The 17,926-nt window shown below is 44.3% G+C and overlaps 2 protein-coding genes across 3 annotated transcripts in view; one reads left to right on the forward strand and one right to left on the reverse strand.

Moving 5' to 3' along the window:
• Positions 1–14,324, forward strand: part of LOC129549544 (NBPF family member NBPF6-like) — a 33,210-nt gene extending 18,886 nt beyond the window's left edge. For both annotated transcript variants that reach the window (XM_088835674.1, XM_088835673.1), the window contains 7 exons: positions 225–276; positions 1,081–1,247; positions 2,469–2,520; positions 3,327–3,493; positions 7,095–7,322; positions 9,322–9,521; positions 13,369–14,324. In XM_088835674.1, the coding sequence (XP_088691800.1) occupies positions 225–276; positions 1,081–1,247; positions 2,469–2,520; positions 3,327–3,493; positions 7,095–7,322; positions 9,322–9,512 (857 nt within the window). In that variant the 3' untranslated portion in view covers positions 9,513–9,521; positions 13,369–14,324. The remainder of the gene's footprint in view (positions 1–224; positions 277–1,080; positions 1,248–2,468; positions 2,521–3,326; positions 3,494–7,094; positions 7,323–9,321; positions 9,522–13,368) is intronic.
• LOC129556737 (myomegalin-like) overlaps positions 1–17,926 on the reverse strand; it is a 631,881-nt gene that overhangs the window by 82,198 nt on the left and 531,757 nt on the right.

Consider the following 17,926-nt stretch of genomic DNA (forward strand, 5'->3'; position numbering starts at 1 on the left):
GAATACTGTGGTGAGGATCTACCAGGGCAGGGAGATCTTGCCTGATGGCTCAGGAAAGCAAACCACGGAGAATCTGAGAGACCCAACTTGAGGCTTCTGGAATATCCTTCTTAAATAGCCTACCATCTCACTGCCGATATTGTTGGCACTATTGGACCCTGGATTATTAATTTACACAGTGAGAATTGCTAAGTGTTTCTTGACTTGTCTGAATTTATCCATAGAAACTCTTGCTGATCTTGTTGACGAGGAAGATCAAGACATCATCTCTTCTAGGTAAGTATGGAGAAACATGGGTCTGACATCAGTGGTGGCATCTGGTCATCTCACATACAGGGGAATCAGAAAGTGCTGAACATAACTGTTTCTTCCATTCAGACAACCACAAATTGTCCCTGTACCAAGGTTGTCTGTTTTCACCCTTTATGAGTCTCTCTCAGTTATAGTAACTTGGGGTCAGTTGAATCAGGGCTACTGATGAGACACAGGATTTCTTGTACTCCTCTGTTTTCTGCTTTTTATTAAAACCAGCATGCAGTACTTATCTGCCTCTGTCACTCTGGGTTACGACCTTGGCAGGTATTTCATGGCAAGGAAATTAACTAGGAAAAAAATCTCAGGTCACATCGCAGTATTAGAAAACTTGGTCTTGCAGACACAAGAGTTCTAGGAGTCCATTATGCTGCCAGAGTTGGTGTTAATTTGGATGAAGCATGTAAATTTCAACAAACTTTATGGTGTATTTGAAGTCACCTTGATGTTCTGAGGACGTGTGTGACATGACTATGTGTCCTGGGGGGGCCCGTCTCCTTCCTCTCGAACTCATTTCTTCTCTGTGCTCAGAGCATCTGATGCTCACTCTCCCTCACTCGCTCTCCCTTTCCCTTTGCAAGTGCCTTCAGGCCCCACATTGGGTTCTGGCTGGGGGGGGGGCGTGAATTGTTATACATCCCTTTAAGGGGACTCCCCATTTGTTTTTTGCAACTTGTCCCTTACCCCTCCCATCAACACCAGCTATGGCTGCAGGTTGACTAATCCCTCTTGTTTAACCATCTGCCCTCCCAACCCCACAAATCTCAGCGTGGAGCAGCTGCTGGTAGAAGAGAATGAAGTCCAATCGGACTCACTGGATGAACGTTATCTGGCTGCTTCCATTGGCCATCATCTGGCAGGCTCCTGTCATCCTTACAGAAGTGCCTCCTTCCCAGCAGAGAGTGGAGAAGTTTTCTTGACTCTGAATGTAAACGGTGAGTACTCCCAGACAGGTTCTTAGGCTCAGGTTGATTAGAACTATGTTCTCAGTTTTAATTTTTAGAAGGCATCACGAGCCTTTGCATTCTTCCTGCCCCAGGCTGCCCTCTGTCACCTGACCTCATCTCATCAGCACAGGCTTGTGGTATCAAATCAGACCAGAGAGGGACAGGGGAGGGATAAGGGCAGAATCTCAGCGACCACTGTCTCACCTGCAGGAATTTATGTAACAGAGCTCTTTCTATCAAGAGAAGAATCCTTATATTCGTGAAATTTTGTTGCCAATTTTGTTTCTTGAGGAGTTTCTGGCAAGGTCTCTGGCGTTGCATTCATGATTGCAGTCTGCTCCATATTTGTAATGCATGTTATATTGTTCCCCAGCTCCGGCCTCTTGCCGGTGGCCTGCCTACCTCCCTCTGAAGCATTTAGATACTAGATCCTGAACGTAAAATCTGCCTATGCCCTGTAATTTCCATGAAGCCAAATAGCAGTCTCTGTTTTTCCATCGTCTAGAAACACCCTTGTGTCTCATCCTTTGTGTAGCAACAAGGAGTCTTCTATGTATGGGTTATAGTTTCATGTTTTATGCAGTCTCAGTGGTATAATCTCATGGAAACTATCGATAACCTGTGTATCTGATAGTGGTGTGGACCTACTTTATGCTCCAGGTCCCCTTGGGTGGCAGTTCATAGGGTGTGGAGATTAAAACCTAGTATGAAATCCTTTTGGGCTAGTTTTTTTACTTTTTCTTTAGCAGAAGCATTGTCTTGTTAGGAATTTGATTCATAAGATCATCTTGACTGAAGTTTCCATTGAACAACTGGGATTCATGTGATTCGAGGTTTTGTTCATTCCACTCATCATTCTGATAAAGTAGTCAGCATATGATGAGAAAAGCCTGAGTGTTACAGTATTCTGCTAGAATGCAGTTGGGCTATTCCCCAGACTCTGTGGGGGAAATGAATCTTTACCGTTTTACTCAGACTTGGAAGAGAATACTGTGGTGAGGATCTACCAGGGCAGGGAGATCTTGCCTGATGGCTCAGGAAAGCAAACCACGGAGAATCTGAGAGACCCAACTTGAGGCTTCTGGAATATCCTTCTTAAATAGCCTACCATCTCACTGCCGATATTGTTGGCACTATTGGACCCTGGATTATTAATTTACACAGTGAGAATTGCTAAGTGTTTCTTGACTTGTCTGAATTTATCCATAGAAACTCTTGCTGATCTTGTTGACGAGGAAGATCAAGACATCATCTCTTCTAGGTAAGTATGGAGAAACATGGGTCTGACACCAGTGGTGGCATCTGGTCATCTCACATACAGGGGAATCAGAAAGTGCTGAACATAACTGTTTCTTCCATTCAGACAACCACAAATTGTCCCTGTACCAAGGTTGTCTGTTTTCACCCTTTATGAGTCTCTCTCAGTTATAGTAACTTGGGGTCAGTTGAATCAGGGCTACTGATGAGACACAGGATTTCTTGTACTCCTCTGTTTTCTGCTTTTTATTAAAACCAGCATGCAGTACTTATCTGCCTCTGTCACTCTGGGTTACGACCTTGGCAGGTATTTCATGGCAAGGAAATTAACTAGGAAAAAAATCTCAGGTCACATCGCAGTATTAGAAAACTTGGTCTTGCAGACACAAGAGTTCTAGGAGTCCATTATGCTGCCAGAGTTGGTGTTAATTTGGATGAAGCATGTAAATTTCAACAAAATTTATGGTGTATTTGAAGTCACCTTGATGTTCTGAGGACGTGTGTGACATGACTATGTGTCCTGGGGGGGGCCCGTCTCCTTCCTCTCGAACTCATTTCTTCTCTGTGCTCAGAGCATCTGATGCTCACTCTCCCTCACTCGCTCTCCCTTTCCCTTTGCAAGTGCCTTCAGGCCCCACATTGGGTTCTGGCTGGGGGGGGGGGCGTGAATTGTTATACATCCCTTTAAGGGGACTCCCCATTTGTTTTTTGCAACTTGTCCCTTACCCCTCCCATCAACACCAGCTATGGCTGCAGGTTGACTAATCCCTCTTGTTTAACCATCTGCCCTCCCAACCCCACAAATCTCAGCGTGGAGCAGCTGCTGGTAGAAGAGAATGAAGTCCAATCGGACTCACTGGATGAACGTTATCTGGCTGCTTCCATTGGCCATCATCTGGCAGGCTCCTGTCATCCTTACAGAAGTGCCTCCTTCCCAGCAGAGAGTGGAGAAGTTTTCTTGACTCTGAATGTAAACGGTGAGTACTCCCAGACAGGTTCTTAGGCTCAGGTTGATTAGAACTATGTTCTCAGTTTTAATTTTTAGAAGGCATCACGAGCCTTTGCATTCTTCCTGCCCCAGGCTGCCCTCTGTCACCTGACCTCATCTCATCAGCACAGGCTTGTGGTATCAAATCAGACCAGAGAGGGACAGGGGAGGGATAAGGGCAGAATCTCAGCGACCACTGTCTCACCTGCAGGAATTTATGTAACAGAGCTCTTTCTATCAAGAGAAGAATCCTTATATTCGTGAAATTTTGTTGCCAATTTTGTTTCTTGAGGAGTTTCTGGCAAGGTCTCTGGCGTTGCATTCATGATTGCAGTCTGCTCCATATTTGTAATGCATGTTATATTGTTCCCCAGCTCCGGCCTCTTGCCGGTGGCCTGCCTACCTCCCTCTGAAGCATTTAGATACTAGATCCTGAACGTAAAATCTGCCTATGCCCTGTAATTTCCATGAAGCCAAATAGCAGTCTCTGTTTTTCCATCGTCTAGAAACACCCTTGTGTCTCATCCTTTGTGTAGCAACAAGGAGTCTTCTATGTATGGGTTATAGTTTCAGTGTTTTATGCAGTCTCAGTGGTATAATCTCATGGAAACTATCGATAACCTGTGTATCTGATAGTGGTGTGGACCTACTTTATGCTCCAGGTCCCCTTGGGTTGCAGTTCATAGGGTGTGGAGATTAAAACCTAGTATGAAATCCTTTTGGGCTAGTTTTTTTACTTTTTCTTTAGCAGAAGCTTTTTATTGTTAGGAGTTTGATTTATAAGATCATCTTGATAAACCAGTAGAAGTTCCATTATATATCAGACTGTATCTGACTTCTTTTAAAGTGATATCTGGCATATAAATTTTGTCTGTCAGTCAGCTGGTGACTTTTCACACTGGAAGCAGTTTCTTTCTTTTTTCCTATTCTTCCCTGAGGATCAGAGAAGCAAAGGCTTTCTCAGAATCACAGTAACTGAGAAACCTGGAAAGCAACACCTGTTTGTGTGCCGTGCTCCTTCCTAGGCGAGCTCCAAGTGCACTGTAAGCCCTTCAGCCCTCCAGACGCCCTCTCAGGTAGTGAGGTGTCTCACAGTGGAGCCCAGGGCACTGAGGCTCAGCATGTCCCTTCACTTGCCCCAGACTCCTGGCCACCGGCAGGTGGGACATTGACCTCTCCTGGGCCTGACTCCCTGGCTCATGCTGTGGCCTCTCCTCTCAGCAGTCGGAGCATTAGTGACTGAGAGAAGACGTTGCCCACCTTTTCCTCTTTGCCCTGAACCAAATGATTTGCATCTATCTTAATCTTCAGCAGAAAGTTGCCAGAGGGCTGCGGAGAACCCCTGTGGTCCCTCAGTCAGATCTGCCAGCTCCAGATGCCTCTATGTACTCTGTCCTGAGAGCAGAGCCAGCGGCTCCTCCAGCCCCTCCAGGTGGAGCCACAGCTCCACGGGGCTCTCTCTGGAGAATCAGCCAGGGTGAGAGTTCACGCCTCTCCCCATCTCCTGCCCTCAGGTCACCTGCTATCACGACAGGTCCAAGTAGACCTTGAATTTCGCTGTGCTGAAACCATTAAAACTGTGGAGCTCTATCTCAGAAACACTGACAGCCGGGTGTGGGTTCCTGTGAAGAGGATGAGTGAGGCTCAGCCATGTGTCTCAGATATGTTTCTGAGATGGTTTGAGTGTGTGATTTGGCCCAGTCGTGGGAGTCCATTGTTCACAGTGGGCCAGGAAAGGCCAAATCCCCACAGATGGATTGAGATGAATGAATAGAATATCTAAACTCTACAGGGATCCATCCTGTGTCCTGATTCTCATGATAACCTGAGGACAGTGTGAATAGCTATTATGCAGCCATGTGTGTACAGGTATTCAGGTCTACCCCATCCTCTCAGTACAAGGAGAAACCCTGCAGAAACAAAACAAACACCTGATTTTTAAATTACAACTTGATCTTCCATTGGAGGCTTTTCCCCCTACTAACAATATTGGGCAGTATTGTTGATGTTTGATACAATGTTTGGTTATTTTATATTCTGTCACTGCAAAGAATATTCAAAGCATAGGTTTAATAAAACCCATTCTCAAGAAAAGACAAAATTAGATGATGAAATTACACAATGATAATTAAAAACAATCCTAGACATTGATTCAAAATAACATTGGAGAATAAGGGGATACATAGTTTTGACAGTTCTTTCAACCACCAAATATTGTACAAGGATTTACCCTTCAGCCCAATATGAATTATCATCAAATCTGATTAAGTGTCCTAAAATATGATGATTAACGATTAATGAACTTTGCTTGGTGGAAATATGAAGGGTACACCAGACTGAGAGAAGTGCTATTGGCAAAAGCCCTGGAAGCTCACAGAGGCTCCTGGTACAGGGCTGGGGTCAGAAAGGGGCCAGCCTAAGTCCTAGGAGGATTTGCAGAGGGAGCTGTGGGAAGTGACGTTGCAGAAGAAAGAGGGACTAGAGACAGGAGCACTGGAAAGGCGAGTGAGGAGGTAGATTTGTGTAGCAGGGAAGGGAGGATGAATTTCCATAAACTGAGGAGCATGTGATGAAACAGGATTGGGGGTGATAAGACAGGTGACCTTTGAGAGTGTGGAGAGGACTGAATCAGAGAAAGCAGTTAGAAGGAGGTTGGATGAATCTTTGATGAGAGTCAGACACAGATGCTCTCTGGAAGACGAAGAGATGACAGACACATGAGAGACAGTTAAAGAAACAAACCTTGTGAGGGTGCGGTTGCACAAGAGGGAGGTGAGAGGAGAGCAGGCCCTGGCGGCTGTGACCTCACATGAGCCTGGCCTGGACCAGAGGAGGGTACTTCATGTCTTTGGTTAGCCCACGTTCCGAGGATATGTACTCATTTCACAGGAGACATATGAGCAGATTTCCTTAGGAGCACCGTCCAGGCACTAGAAGAGGGACGCGTATTGAAGGAGTGTACATACATTATCTGTCTAAAGAGACACAAAGGTGTTTCCAATGGGGTCTCAGCCCTCTCCTCCACTCGTTCTAGCTGCTATACCATCCATCCCCACTCTGCCCCATGTGGGGATAGATTTTATTCTATATATACATGTACGGGTGAGCGGAAGGGTAGACAAAATTTCAAGCAAGGAAGTTCAGAAGTGTCTGGAATGTACTGTATTTTCTCAGCTCAAATTCTGGTGGTACCTGAAGCCTTCAGGCCATATGCCTCTCCCTGTTCTTTTATTCCTGTGGGTAGATATCAACAACTCTTTCTCCCCCATGCCTAGAGGCTTGTCGAGGACCTTCTCTCTAGGCTACAAGACTAAGGCTAAGAACAGAATAAGAGGCTTGACCTCCTGTGTCACCCAAACCCTCTAGACTCAAGTGAGTGATCTCTCATTTCAAGAAATTGCAGCCCAGCACCTGCCTTCTCAGCGCCCCAGTCACAGCCATAAATATGACATCTTCACAATGATCTCTGCCTTTGCTGTCTGGGTTATCGGTTGGTTTCACTCTTGGGCTAGGACAGCAGAAATGGGTGTCTGGGAGGGCTTAGCAAGAAAAAGCTTCCATTAGTCCCACTGAGCCCTGTTTACTTTCAGGTGACACCTGGGAGGACTGTCACCAGGCACCTGTGAGTTTCCCAAGGTCAGAGGTGCCAACTTCACAGGCACAGCTTCAGAAAAGCACCCATGTGACCGATTGTCTGCAGTGCCAGCTGGACCAGCATTTTGACTGTGGTGACAGCAAAGCCATGCTGGGTCTTTCCTCCACCAACTGGGGCTTTACCTCCAACCCTGATTCTGGACACCAAGAACCACTCTTTCTAGGTAAGAAAGAAAAGGGGATTAGAAAGCTCTGGTCCATGTGCTGGTCATCACAAAGCTGTGGGTGGAGGAGGCAGAGTGCCTTTCCCACGTCCGCGGTCAGCCCAGTTGAAACCTGTGACACTCTGACAGAGTGAGGTGATCAAGAGCCTGGGACTTAGGACAGCTCAGCCTCAGGCCCTGGTTCTGCAAATTCCTGCCTGTTTAACTGAGCCGAGTTATTTATCTTCCTAGGTATTTGCCTCTCTCGTGCCTTATCTGAACTCTTGAAAAATTCTGTCTCCTTTGCATATTGGTGGGAATCTTAAACAATATAATGTCCAGGGCATCTGATTCGCTAAAATTTGTTTGATCCCCACTATGAATATGTAATATCTAAGCATTGTGTCTTTCTGGTGCTTTAACACTTACCAAATGATCCCACAATGGTTGTTTCCTCTACGGCAGCATAAGCTCTACGGTCTCCACTTTCTCCGGACCCCATCTTCTCCTGCTTCCTCAGAAAGTAGCTTGGCCAGTATTTTCCTCTCCTTTCACTGTCTGTCATCAAGGCAATTTACTCCCGTTGGGTGCTCTCAGTTAGCGGGTATCAGCAACATTCCATAGGAGTGTCAACACTGGCCCTGCAACTCAGTCCCATGTTTGCTTTTCACATCCTGTTTCCTTTCCTCAGTTTCCCCTCATTTTAAAAGAACACGCTACCCTCATTCTTGAAGTGCACCCGCCAGTCTCTTTCATGACACTCGTTTAATTCATTCTCTCCACTCATCTCCATGTCCGTCTCCTAGTTTTCATCTCCTCCGAGTCCACCTCTGCTCAAATTTCCTTAAAAGACCTTTCAGACCCTCACATCCATTTCATCTGGGACGTGTTCAGCCTTCCCTCCTTTGCTCTCCACATCCTCCTCTGGAGCCTGGCGCTGCCTGGCGCTCTTCCCTGAGGCTGTGGCCTCATCTGAGGATGAGGAGAGACCCAGGTCCTCAGGTGGCGCTGAGATGAGAAGGAGCCCCTTGTGGCAGCATGGAGAGTCTCATGGAAAGTGCTCAGGGAGGGCAGGGATGCGGAGCGGGACAAGAGCCACCAGGTCTTGTGTTTATTGTCTTCTCTTCCCTCTTGTCTCTCCTTTTCTTGTGCTTGGCCTCCCACACTCTCAGCCAAGACTGAACTCCACTGGCTCAGTCACTCTGTTTCCTGCTCACCTTCCATGGAGACCTGAACATAAATCCAGGCCTCACAGCAGATTTTGCAGCAAAGGGTAGTTTTAATGCCCTTTACGTTCACACCCCGTCACACTGTGACTGCCCCCGGCCCCCACCCCTTATCTCCTAGTTCCTGTCACCAAACGAGCTTCTTCTCATTCTTCTTCTTTTTCTATTTTCTTGTCCAAATTCAACTCATCAGGAAGCCAATAGAACGATCCATTCAATAGCTCAAATCCTTCATTCTTTTATTTCATCACAAACACACTCACTTGTGAGGTTTCTTCCATTTTTATCATATTGTCTATGCCTTATTTAAATTATGTATAAATATCATAAGTAGCCTGTTTACATATATATGAAGTGCATATTGATGCACATTTAAAAGTTTTCCAATTTAGACTTCCCCGTTTCTTTTCTCTCATGAGGTTTTCCTTCAGCTTTGACTTTGCTTCATCTCTTCCCTCCCAACAGTACAAACTGCGTCCGGTAGGAGTTTCTTGCCTTTGTCTTTTCTACCTAGGAATTTTTTGTTGTCATCCATTTTATTTTTCTTGCTCATTTATGGCATTTGGAAACATGTTTGCCCTGTGGCACACTTAACAATACTGGGAAGTACAAGGAAGACCAGTAAAAAAGAAAATAGAAAAATATCTCCATTGTCTTCACCTACCCATGGGCTTTCAGATGGCCTTTCTTGTTCCTGGACACTTTCCGTACCTGATGTCCTTCTTGAGTGAAGGAGTGAGTCTTTGTAAATCATGAATAACAATGGATCCTGTTGGCTGTGGTTTTATCTTCAGAGCTGGATGCTTCCATCAGAGTGAAGAACCCTCCCAAGCTGGAAGGTGAGGGCTCCACAGCAAGCGCACATGAGCGTCCAGTCTGTAACAAGATTAAAGGCTTAAGTGTCCTGAAACAGAGGATTATCAGAAGGAAAGTGCTGTTTGGCAAGTGGAGACTAGCGTGCAGATTCCCTGGCCTTCAGGCTTAGGGTCTGGAGGTAACCCCGTGCGCTCCTTCCTTGTGCTCTTTGTCTGCTGTGGCTGAATCCCCCACTAACGTTTCTCTTCCTCATGTGCTCACTCAGCAGCTGACACTGCCTCTGCGTGGTCTTTCCTCTCTTTTCCATGGGGGCGGCCACCCTGCAGTGCCCTCCGTCTCAGTCTCCTGTTTAGACTCTGACCACTATGTTTTCCCACTGCTACCGTCCTCATATGCCCTCTGACATTTCCTATTAGCCACAGGAAGCCCAGATCCATGGTGGTCCTCACCAGAATAGCAGCATTTAGGCCACTGAAAACATTGGCCTTAAGTCACACACATTCTTGGCTTCTTCCCCTCACTTTCCCTGCCCCTGCCTCCAAGTCCACTGCCTCTTCCTTTCAGGATCATGTCTTAAGGAATCACTGGCACGTGAGTTGGCTTCTGGAGAAATGAACCTAGGACAGCCCTTACCCCTCAGCTTATCCACCCGAATAAGAAATCCCAGACTGAAGGAAAAAGCCTTGATTACTAAAATAAAATAAGAACCTGGGTCATAGGTGGGAGTCTGGACTGGCCTGAGTCATGATTCCCTTCAGCCTCTGATAGGCAGAACTTTGCTAATGTGCAGGGGGCTTCCAGGAACTCACTGGAGCTGGCATTAGGTGGAGGACAGTAAATGGCTCCCTAAAGGGACATTGGGGAAAAGGAGATACAGAAGCCAGGATTTCAAAATACAGAGAGCATGAGATGGACAGGCACTCAGACCTCTCCAGTTTTACTCACATTATTCCTTCCCCATATTAGTAAAAGCCCAGAAAAATGAACTGAGTTGAAATCTGAGGCCAGGGCATGTAGGACAGCATTGGACTGAATTAACTTTGGGCCACATTTATGAAGACCCAGGGAGATACACAAGAATACAAGATAATCATTGCTTCAGCCCATCCAATTGAGAAGGCCAATTATTCATAGAAGAGTAACAGAGAAAGACCAAAAGATCTTTGGGGCCAGTGGAGAGAAGTCCATATTGGACTAGAAGGAGAAAATAAAAAGAGAGATGTGAAATAGTGCAGGCCTGGTGAGTAGTTCTAAATCGTGCTACTGTAAAATGAACACGGGTTGAGTTTTGAGGTGACATGGATGCCTTATCCCAATCCAAGGAAATTCTGATTTTAAAGTTCTGGGGATGAGGTTTGGATATCAGTATCTTTCAAAGCTCTGCTAATATGCATCAAGGATTAGAAGGACTGTGGATCTGATAGGATATAAGTAACCAATATGGCATGGCCTATGAGTGGCTGCTTCCTAAAAAAGCTGAATATCAACAAGTAAGGGAATTTGCATTCTTCTCTCAACAGAAATATTTTGTACAGCCTGGCGAAGAGGAAAGAGAAGAAAAAATAGACATAGATAGCTAAGTTAGATACATAATCACTCTGGATTCAGTGTCTCACAATTTTCATAGTACAAGATACAATAAAACAAACAAAATTATATAGACCCCAATATATAAAATCGACCCTCCCCTTACCACAAGAATAAAATTCAGTATTTCCTATTCTACTGTTAAAATGCAACTTGCAGTTAGCTATTCACTAAACATGTTCACAGCCTACTAACTGGCTCAGGACAGCAGGTGCAACACATTTTTTTTCATCGAATATAGTCTTTATGCCAAAACCGCATAATGAATGTTAGGCCTTATCCTGCCATATTTGTCCTTTTATATACCCTTCTATCAGTTCAGTTCAGTTGCTCGGTTGTGTCCAAACTTTGTGACCCCATGGACTGCAGCACGCCGGGCTTCTCTGTTCATCACCAACTCCCAGAGCTTGCTCACATTCATGTCCATCGAGTCGGTGATGCCATCCAACCATCTCATCCTCTTTTGTCCCCTTCTCCTGCCCTCAGTCTTTCCCAGCATCAGGGTCTTTTCTAAGGAGTCAGCTCTCCACATCAGGTGGCCAAAGTATTGGAGTTTCAGCTTTAGCATCAGTCCTTCCAATGAAAATTCAGGACTGATTTCCTTTCCGATGGACTGGTTGGATTGCCTTGCATCCCAAGGGACTCAAGAAAAGCATCAATTCTTTGGCACTCAGCTTTCTTTATGGTCCAACTCTCACATCCATACATGACTACTGAAAAAACCATAACTTTGACTAGATGGACCTTTGTTGGCAAGTCACGTCTCTGCTTTTTAATATGCTGTCTCAGTTTATCATACCTTTTCTTCCAAGGAGTAAGCATCTTTTAATTTCATGGCTGCTGTCACCATCTGCAGTGATTTTGGAGCCCAGAAAAATAAAGTCAGCCACTGTTTCCCCATCTATTCGCCATGAAGTGATGGGACCGGATGCCATGATCTTCGTTCTTTTGAATGCATAGTTTTAAACGACCCTTTTCCGTCTTCCTTCACTTTCATCAAGAGGCTCATTAGTTCCTCTTCGCTTTCTGCTGTAAGGGTGGTGTCATCTGCATATCTCAGCTTATTGATATTTCTCTTGGCAATCTTGATTCCAGCTGTGCTTCATCCAGCCCAGCATTTCGCATCATGTACTGTGGATAAAAGTTAAAGAATCAAGGTGACAATATAAAGCCTTGACATACTCCTTTCTCAATTTGGAACCAGTCCGTGTTCCATGTCCAGTTCTAATGCTGCTTCTTGATCTGCATACAGGTTTTTTATGAGGCAGGTAAGGTGGTCTGTTATTTCCATCTCTTTAAGAATTTTCCATAGTTTGTTGTGATCCACACAGTCAAACGCTTTGGCCTAGTCAAGAAAGCAGAAATAAATGTTGTTGTGGATTTTTTTCTATACAGTAGCTTAAAATACTAGTAGAGAATCTTACTTTGAGAAAAGTTTGAGAAAAAGGTGATGAGATTTTAATATAACTAAACTGAACGCTCTTTCACTTCAGAATTTTATTTGTTGAGATGTCAACGATATTCCTAGAAATGCCTTAAGGCAGATTCAGCATGAAATAACCTTTATAACATTTTGGTGTCCATGGGATGCAAATGGCTTGACACAAAGTTACACTCCCTGCTCTCTTTTTGCAAATTTTATTTTGAGTTTCCCCTCTTTCCATTCATCCCTCAGTCTCTTTGGAGCAGGATTTCCCTGGAACGCCTTATTCCTGTTCAGGAGGATGACCAAACATCCTCTATTAACTGTTGACTCCTCCAGATTGGAGCTTTCCTCTCCTCCTCTCCCTTCCTGCAAATATATAGGAAGGGCCTGTGGCTTGGGCTGTCAGTAACAAGTCATGTGGTCTTAGACCCTTGAAAACATAGCTCCTCCTCTGTAAATTATGGAAGTGGACTTGGATCCATTCTGAGGTCCCTATTGGTGCTCACATCCAGGACTCTCCAGGACCCTGCTTCTCCTGAGAAGGCAGGGATGAAGAGGTGGAAGAGGGTGTCTTTCTCAATTGAGGATCCTCTGCTCCCATAGCTGTCTGTTTCTAAGTGTGTATGAGGGATGCTCAGCACGTCCATCCCTGAACGTGTGGGAAAGCATACAGATGAAGGGGATTCAAGAGTCCAGTGACTGTTGAGGATTGAGTGGTGGGGATCCAGTTAAGACTCTGAAGCAGCTCTGAGCTGAGATATCACCAAGCACAGGTGGGGTGAGGACAGGGTTCCTTAGATGCTGCACCACAGGCTCGATGAAAGTTTAAGGAGGTATTCCTTCTCAATCGTGGATCTCACTTTCCTCTCCAGCCAGCCTGTGGCTCTCCCTTCAGCTCGTCCTGTCAACAGGAGCTCTGTCTGCCCCTGGCCCCAGTCACCATGTGGCCATCCCTTCAGGCTCAGCAGGGCCTAACAAAGACTCACGTTTCTTCTCTCTCTCTCTTTCACAGATATCAATTACTTTAGGAACTAAAATAAGATATTGTCGATTTAAGAAACCACACTATAGAATTACCTTTTCCATTTGATGAAAAAGAATCTACAACAGCAACTCAATTTAAACCTCAGCAACACTGGAGGGATCCTTTCCTGAGAATGAACATCCCAACCAACAACCACTGTCCACACTCCAAGGGACAGAATTGATGCGAGTAATCCCGGTCATCAGCCTCCGAATGTAATCCTCAGTAAGGTGATCAGTGCTTTGATGGACACACAGTTTGGAAAGATCTTAATGCTGCTCCTCTAAATAGTCGTCCTCCACACACCAGCATGGGAACAATTGGAAGAAGACAACATATCAACCCGGTCATTCTTTGCCACCGGATGGACTGTGCTCAAAGCAGACAGCATTTACTGCGCATTGTTCTTGCTGAAAGTGTTTATCCTGTGTTTAATATTGAGGTAGATATCAGATAACTGCAGAATTGAGACCTTTGAACTAGACAACTGGCCTGTCTTTCTTCAAACGGTTGATGTTTGCACCAAAAAGACAACAAAAAAAAGGAGAAGAGATGTTTTAGGTCCCAGAGGACTAAAAAGATCATGTTGCTTTATCTCTTTAGTCCTTCGGAACCTCAAACATCTCCTCACCTTCTTGTAGTTGTCTTTGACGGTCGTGACATTGACTTCTTTGCAGAGGACAGGTCAGTTGTCTCCTGAAAGGTCTCCATTTTGCAGCTGTCTTTTCATTGCCTCATGATTAAATTCCTGTGAACCCTTTTGCCAAGAACACCGTCTAGTGAATGCTGTGTGCTTCCGAGTGCAGCCTGTTTGGAGGCTAAGAGTGTCCACTTTACCTGTCCCCACTGTTATTATTTCAGCATTGAACACTGTTATGCAGAGGCTTATAAGATCTGTTCTTGAAAAGACAGGCTTTTGTGTGTGTAATGAGCAATTAGTGGTATTTGAGGGTGTATCAATATTGTATTCTATGGTGCTCTTTCTGTAAAAATGTTACCACCCTTTAATGATCCCTGATGTGTGTCAATTATATGTGTGGTATTGCCAGCTTTGTGCTGTGGAAAAGACAATCCATACCCCTAACATATAATTAAAAATATTTTTGTGTTTCACTGCAGACTTGTGCTTTTTTAAAATTCAGTGTTATAATCCATGATTTTCTTGCATTTATTTTTAGTTGGAGGATAACTGTTTTCCAAGGTAGTGCTGGTTTCTGCCACACTACAGTGGGAATCAAACATAAGTATAACTATGTCCCCTCCTTCTTGAACCTCCTTCCCACCCCTCCCCCATCCACAATCCATTATTAACATGATTTTTTATAACATAAATACTCTTGTTTCTCATGTGCTGTGCTGTGCTTAGTTGCCAGTTGTGTCTGACTCTTTGCAACCCCATGGACTGCAGCCCACCAGACTCCTGTGTCCATGGGGATTCTCCAGGGAAGAATACTGGAGTGGGTTGCCATGCTCTACTTCAGGGGATCTTTCCAACCCAGGGATCGAACCCAGGTGTCACCATTGCAGGTGGATTCCACCAGGGAAGCCCAAGAATACTGGAGTGGGTATCCTATCCCTTCTCCAGGGAATCCTACAAAACCAGGAATCGATCCGGGGTGTCCTGAATCGCAGGCAGATTCTTTATCAGCGGAGCTACCAGGGAAGCCCCTTTGTTTCTCCTGTTCAGTTTGTATCTTAAACTCCTCTCACATCTTTTTATTTATGTTTCCCATTTGTAGTAGATTGTATCTTCTGGGTTTCTTTCTCTGTTATTTTATTTTCTTTGTGTATGCATATTTGTGTCTGTGTGTCTTTTGCTGGGTATTTTGGAAGGCCTGGATAGCTAGTTAGTGCACTAAAAGTTTTGACACATTAGTCTTTTAGTTAGTCCTTTAGTATTTTGTCACAATTCTAATATTCGAAGTATATGTTTCAAATGTTATCTATCAACTTCAACTTTTTACTACTGTGATGCTGGAGGACATTATTCTGCTTTTTCTTTTGTCTTTACCTACCTTATTGTATTATTTCAACCCAATCAAATGTATACCCTTTATATACTATATTTTTCTTACCTATTTTTGTTAATGTGCTAATTGGTAGGGTAGATGTAGGAGCTAGAGGAGGGGCCCACTGGGTCCTTTTGACCCCCTGGTGGCACAGGATGGCTGTCCCACTCTGGGAGTACTAGCAGCCTCCCTGCAGAAGTTTGAGGGTGTTCCTAGGCTGCCCCCAGAGCAGGGCCCACCACACAGTGGTTTAAATCTACAATCCCATATATTCAGTGATGACCAGATGTACATAACTCATAGTTTCCTGTCAATTCTTGATGAGCAGAGTTCATCTTTAAAGATTTCTCATGATGGACTGAGGACTCCTTAAGTTTGATATATTTAATCTTGTTTTCTGTTGCTTTGATGCAGTACAGACACCTTGGCTAAATATAAAGAACTTGTCCACAATGAGTTCTATTGATTATTTTTTTAAAAAATAATGTGTTACTTTGTATGTTCTATTGAGATGTAGAAGGTAAATTGATTTTTCTTCACTGAGGCAAAGGGTGGTCTGGAGCTTCAGCACATTTTTTCTTTTTTAAAAAACGGCTTTCGGCTCGCCTTGAATAGTCTTAGAGCTGACCATTCCAGGTCTACTTCCCCTAGGTCTCTATGACTTTCTGATCCTTTCTCACTGTCTTTTGTTCATTTCTATTCTGTTCGATGCTTTCATTTTTAATGCAACATCCCTTATAAGTTTGGATAAATATGTTCTCTATGTACCTTGTCATTTAGCATTTTCTTTTCCAGAGAATCTTCTTTAGCCTCAACTTTTTTTTATCTCTGTCAATTCCAATTTCTCATTTCTTCTTTCCTGTCTACTTCTATCTCATGTTGTGTATTTCTTATGTAAAATATTGAAGTTTTTTCCATGTGTATGTATCTACAAATGCTTTGTTCAGAACAATTCAAAATATGGATGCCATTTTACATTCCCCAATGTTTTTTGATTAATTCTGAGGCAATCTTTTCATTTGCTGAGATTGTTGACTCTCAATTTACACTTTTCTCTTCTGTCACCTTGGAAGAAATGTCTGCTATATAGTTTTCATTTTCACATGACTAGGTTTACCTGAATGAGAGTCAGTTGTCCCAGGTCAGAAGGGATTAGTGCTTTGAGTGGCTTACTTGATTTCTTTATTCTAGGTCTGTTTTGTGCAATTACTGTAGCAGAGCTAAGACTTGGGGGAAAGGCATGGTGTGTCTCTTGAGTTGGGGATTCTATTTCTTCCAGTAGGACCTTTAATTTCTGCCAGTTGCACCATTCTTTTTCATCACCACAAGTGTCCAAAGGATGCTCCCTTCAGCTCGGTCTCACCTGATCCCAGTAACTGTGCCTCCTCAAGATTGTCCCCCTCGGTGCTCTGCACTGATCCCCTCCCTGTCAATTCCCCAGTCACCAGAGCTAGAGCCAGCCATGCCTCAGACATCCTCTGAGTTTATCCACACACTCTTTCCGTGAGTTATTCTACCTGAGTTCTGTCTGGAGTACTCCCTCCCTGCTGTGCGCTCCTCTATATGCAGGGCCTTTGTTGATCCCTCTGCTGCCGTGTGGCTCCCAGACCTAGCTGAATACAAACCAAGTCACGTCCACAGTGTTCTCGGGTCCCTGGTTGTTTGGGTTTTGAATGGTGTCCTTGACTCTCTCTGTTCTCCTAGCCCTCAGAATTGTATGAGAGGTTCAGCTGCTCTTATTCTAGGTGGACCTGTGTTCTCCTATCATTCTTTTTCAAATCCGAGATTTCAATAGTACACAAAAGTAGACATAACAGAACACTCCCATCTTGTCAGGCATGGTCTACAATTACCAGCTTATGGTTGAACTTGTCTTACTACAATCCATGCACTTACGTTTTGCTATTTTTTTTAAACGAAATCTCAGACATCATGTTTCATTTCTAATTATGTCAGCATGTTTCCCCTCAATGAGAACTCTTTTTGAAAGTATTATCATCACAGCATTATAATCATAAATTAATTCAAAATCTTTAATATCATAAAAGACTATTCAACTTTTCCATTTTAAAAAATGCAGCATTTTTTTCAGCTTATTTGATCACATATGTTTTTTTTTTTAATTGATTGACTGATTTACGGCTGCCCTGGGCCTTCGCAGCTTCGCACGGGGCTTCTCCAGTTGTGGAGACCGGGAGCTCCTCTCCTGTGGTTTGCTGGTTTCTCGGCGTCAGTAGTTGCTGCCCATGCACTCAGTGGTTGCGGCTTGTGGGCTTAGTTGCCCCTCAGCATGTGGGACCTTCCTGGAGGGATCAAACCTGTGTCCTCTGCATTGCTAGGCAAATTCCTAACCAGGGAAGCCCCCTCCCCCTCCGCCATTATTGTTTCTAAGTTAGTCTTCTCTTTTGGATCCAAATAGAATCCACAAACTGTAATCGCTAATGTAATGCATTTAAGTCTCTTACATGTATGTTCAGTTCAGTCGCTCAGTCGTGTCCGACTCTTTACGACCCCATGAATCACGGCACGCCAGGCCT

The sequence above is a fragment of the Moschus berezovskii genome, chromosome 4 (genome assembly GCF_049115385.1).
Source record: "Moschus berezovskii isolate FMDL1 chromosome 4, NW_MosBer_1.0, whole genome shotgun sequence".
Classification (NCBI taxonomy): domain Eukaryota; kingdom Metazoa; phylum Chordata; class Mammalia; order Artiodactyla; family Moschidae; genus Moschus; species Moschus berezovskii.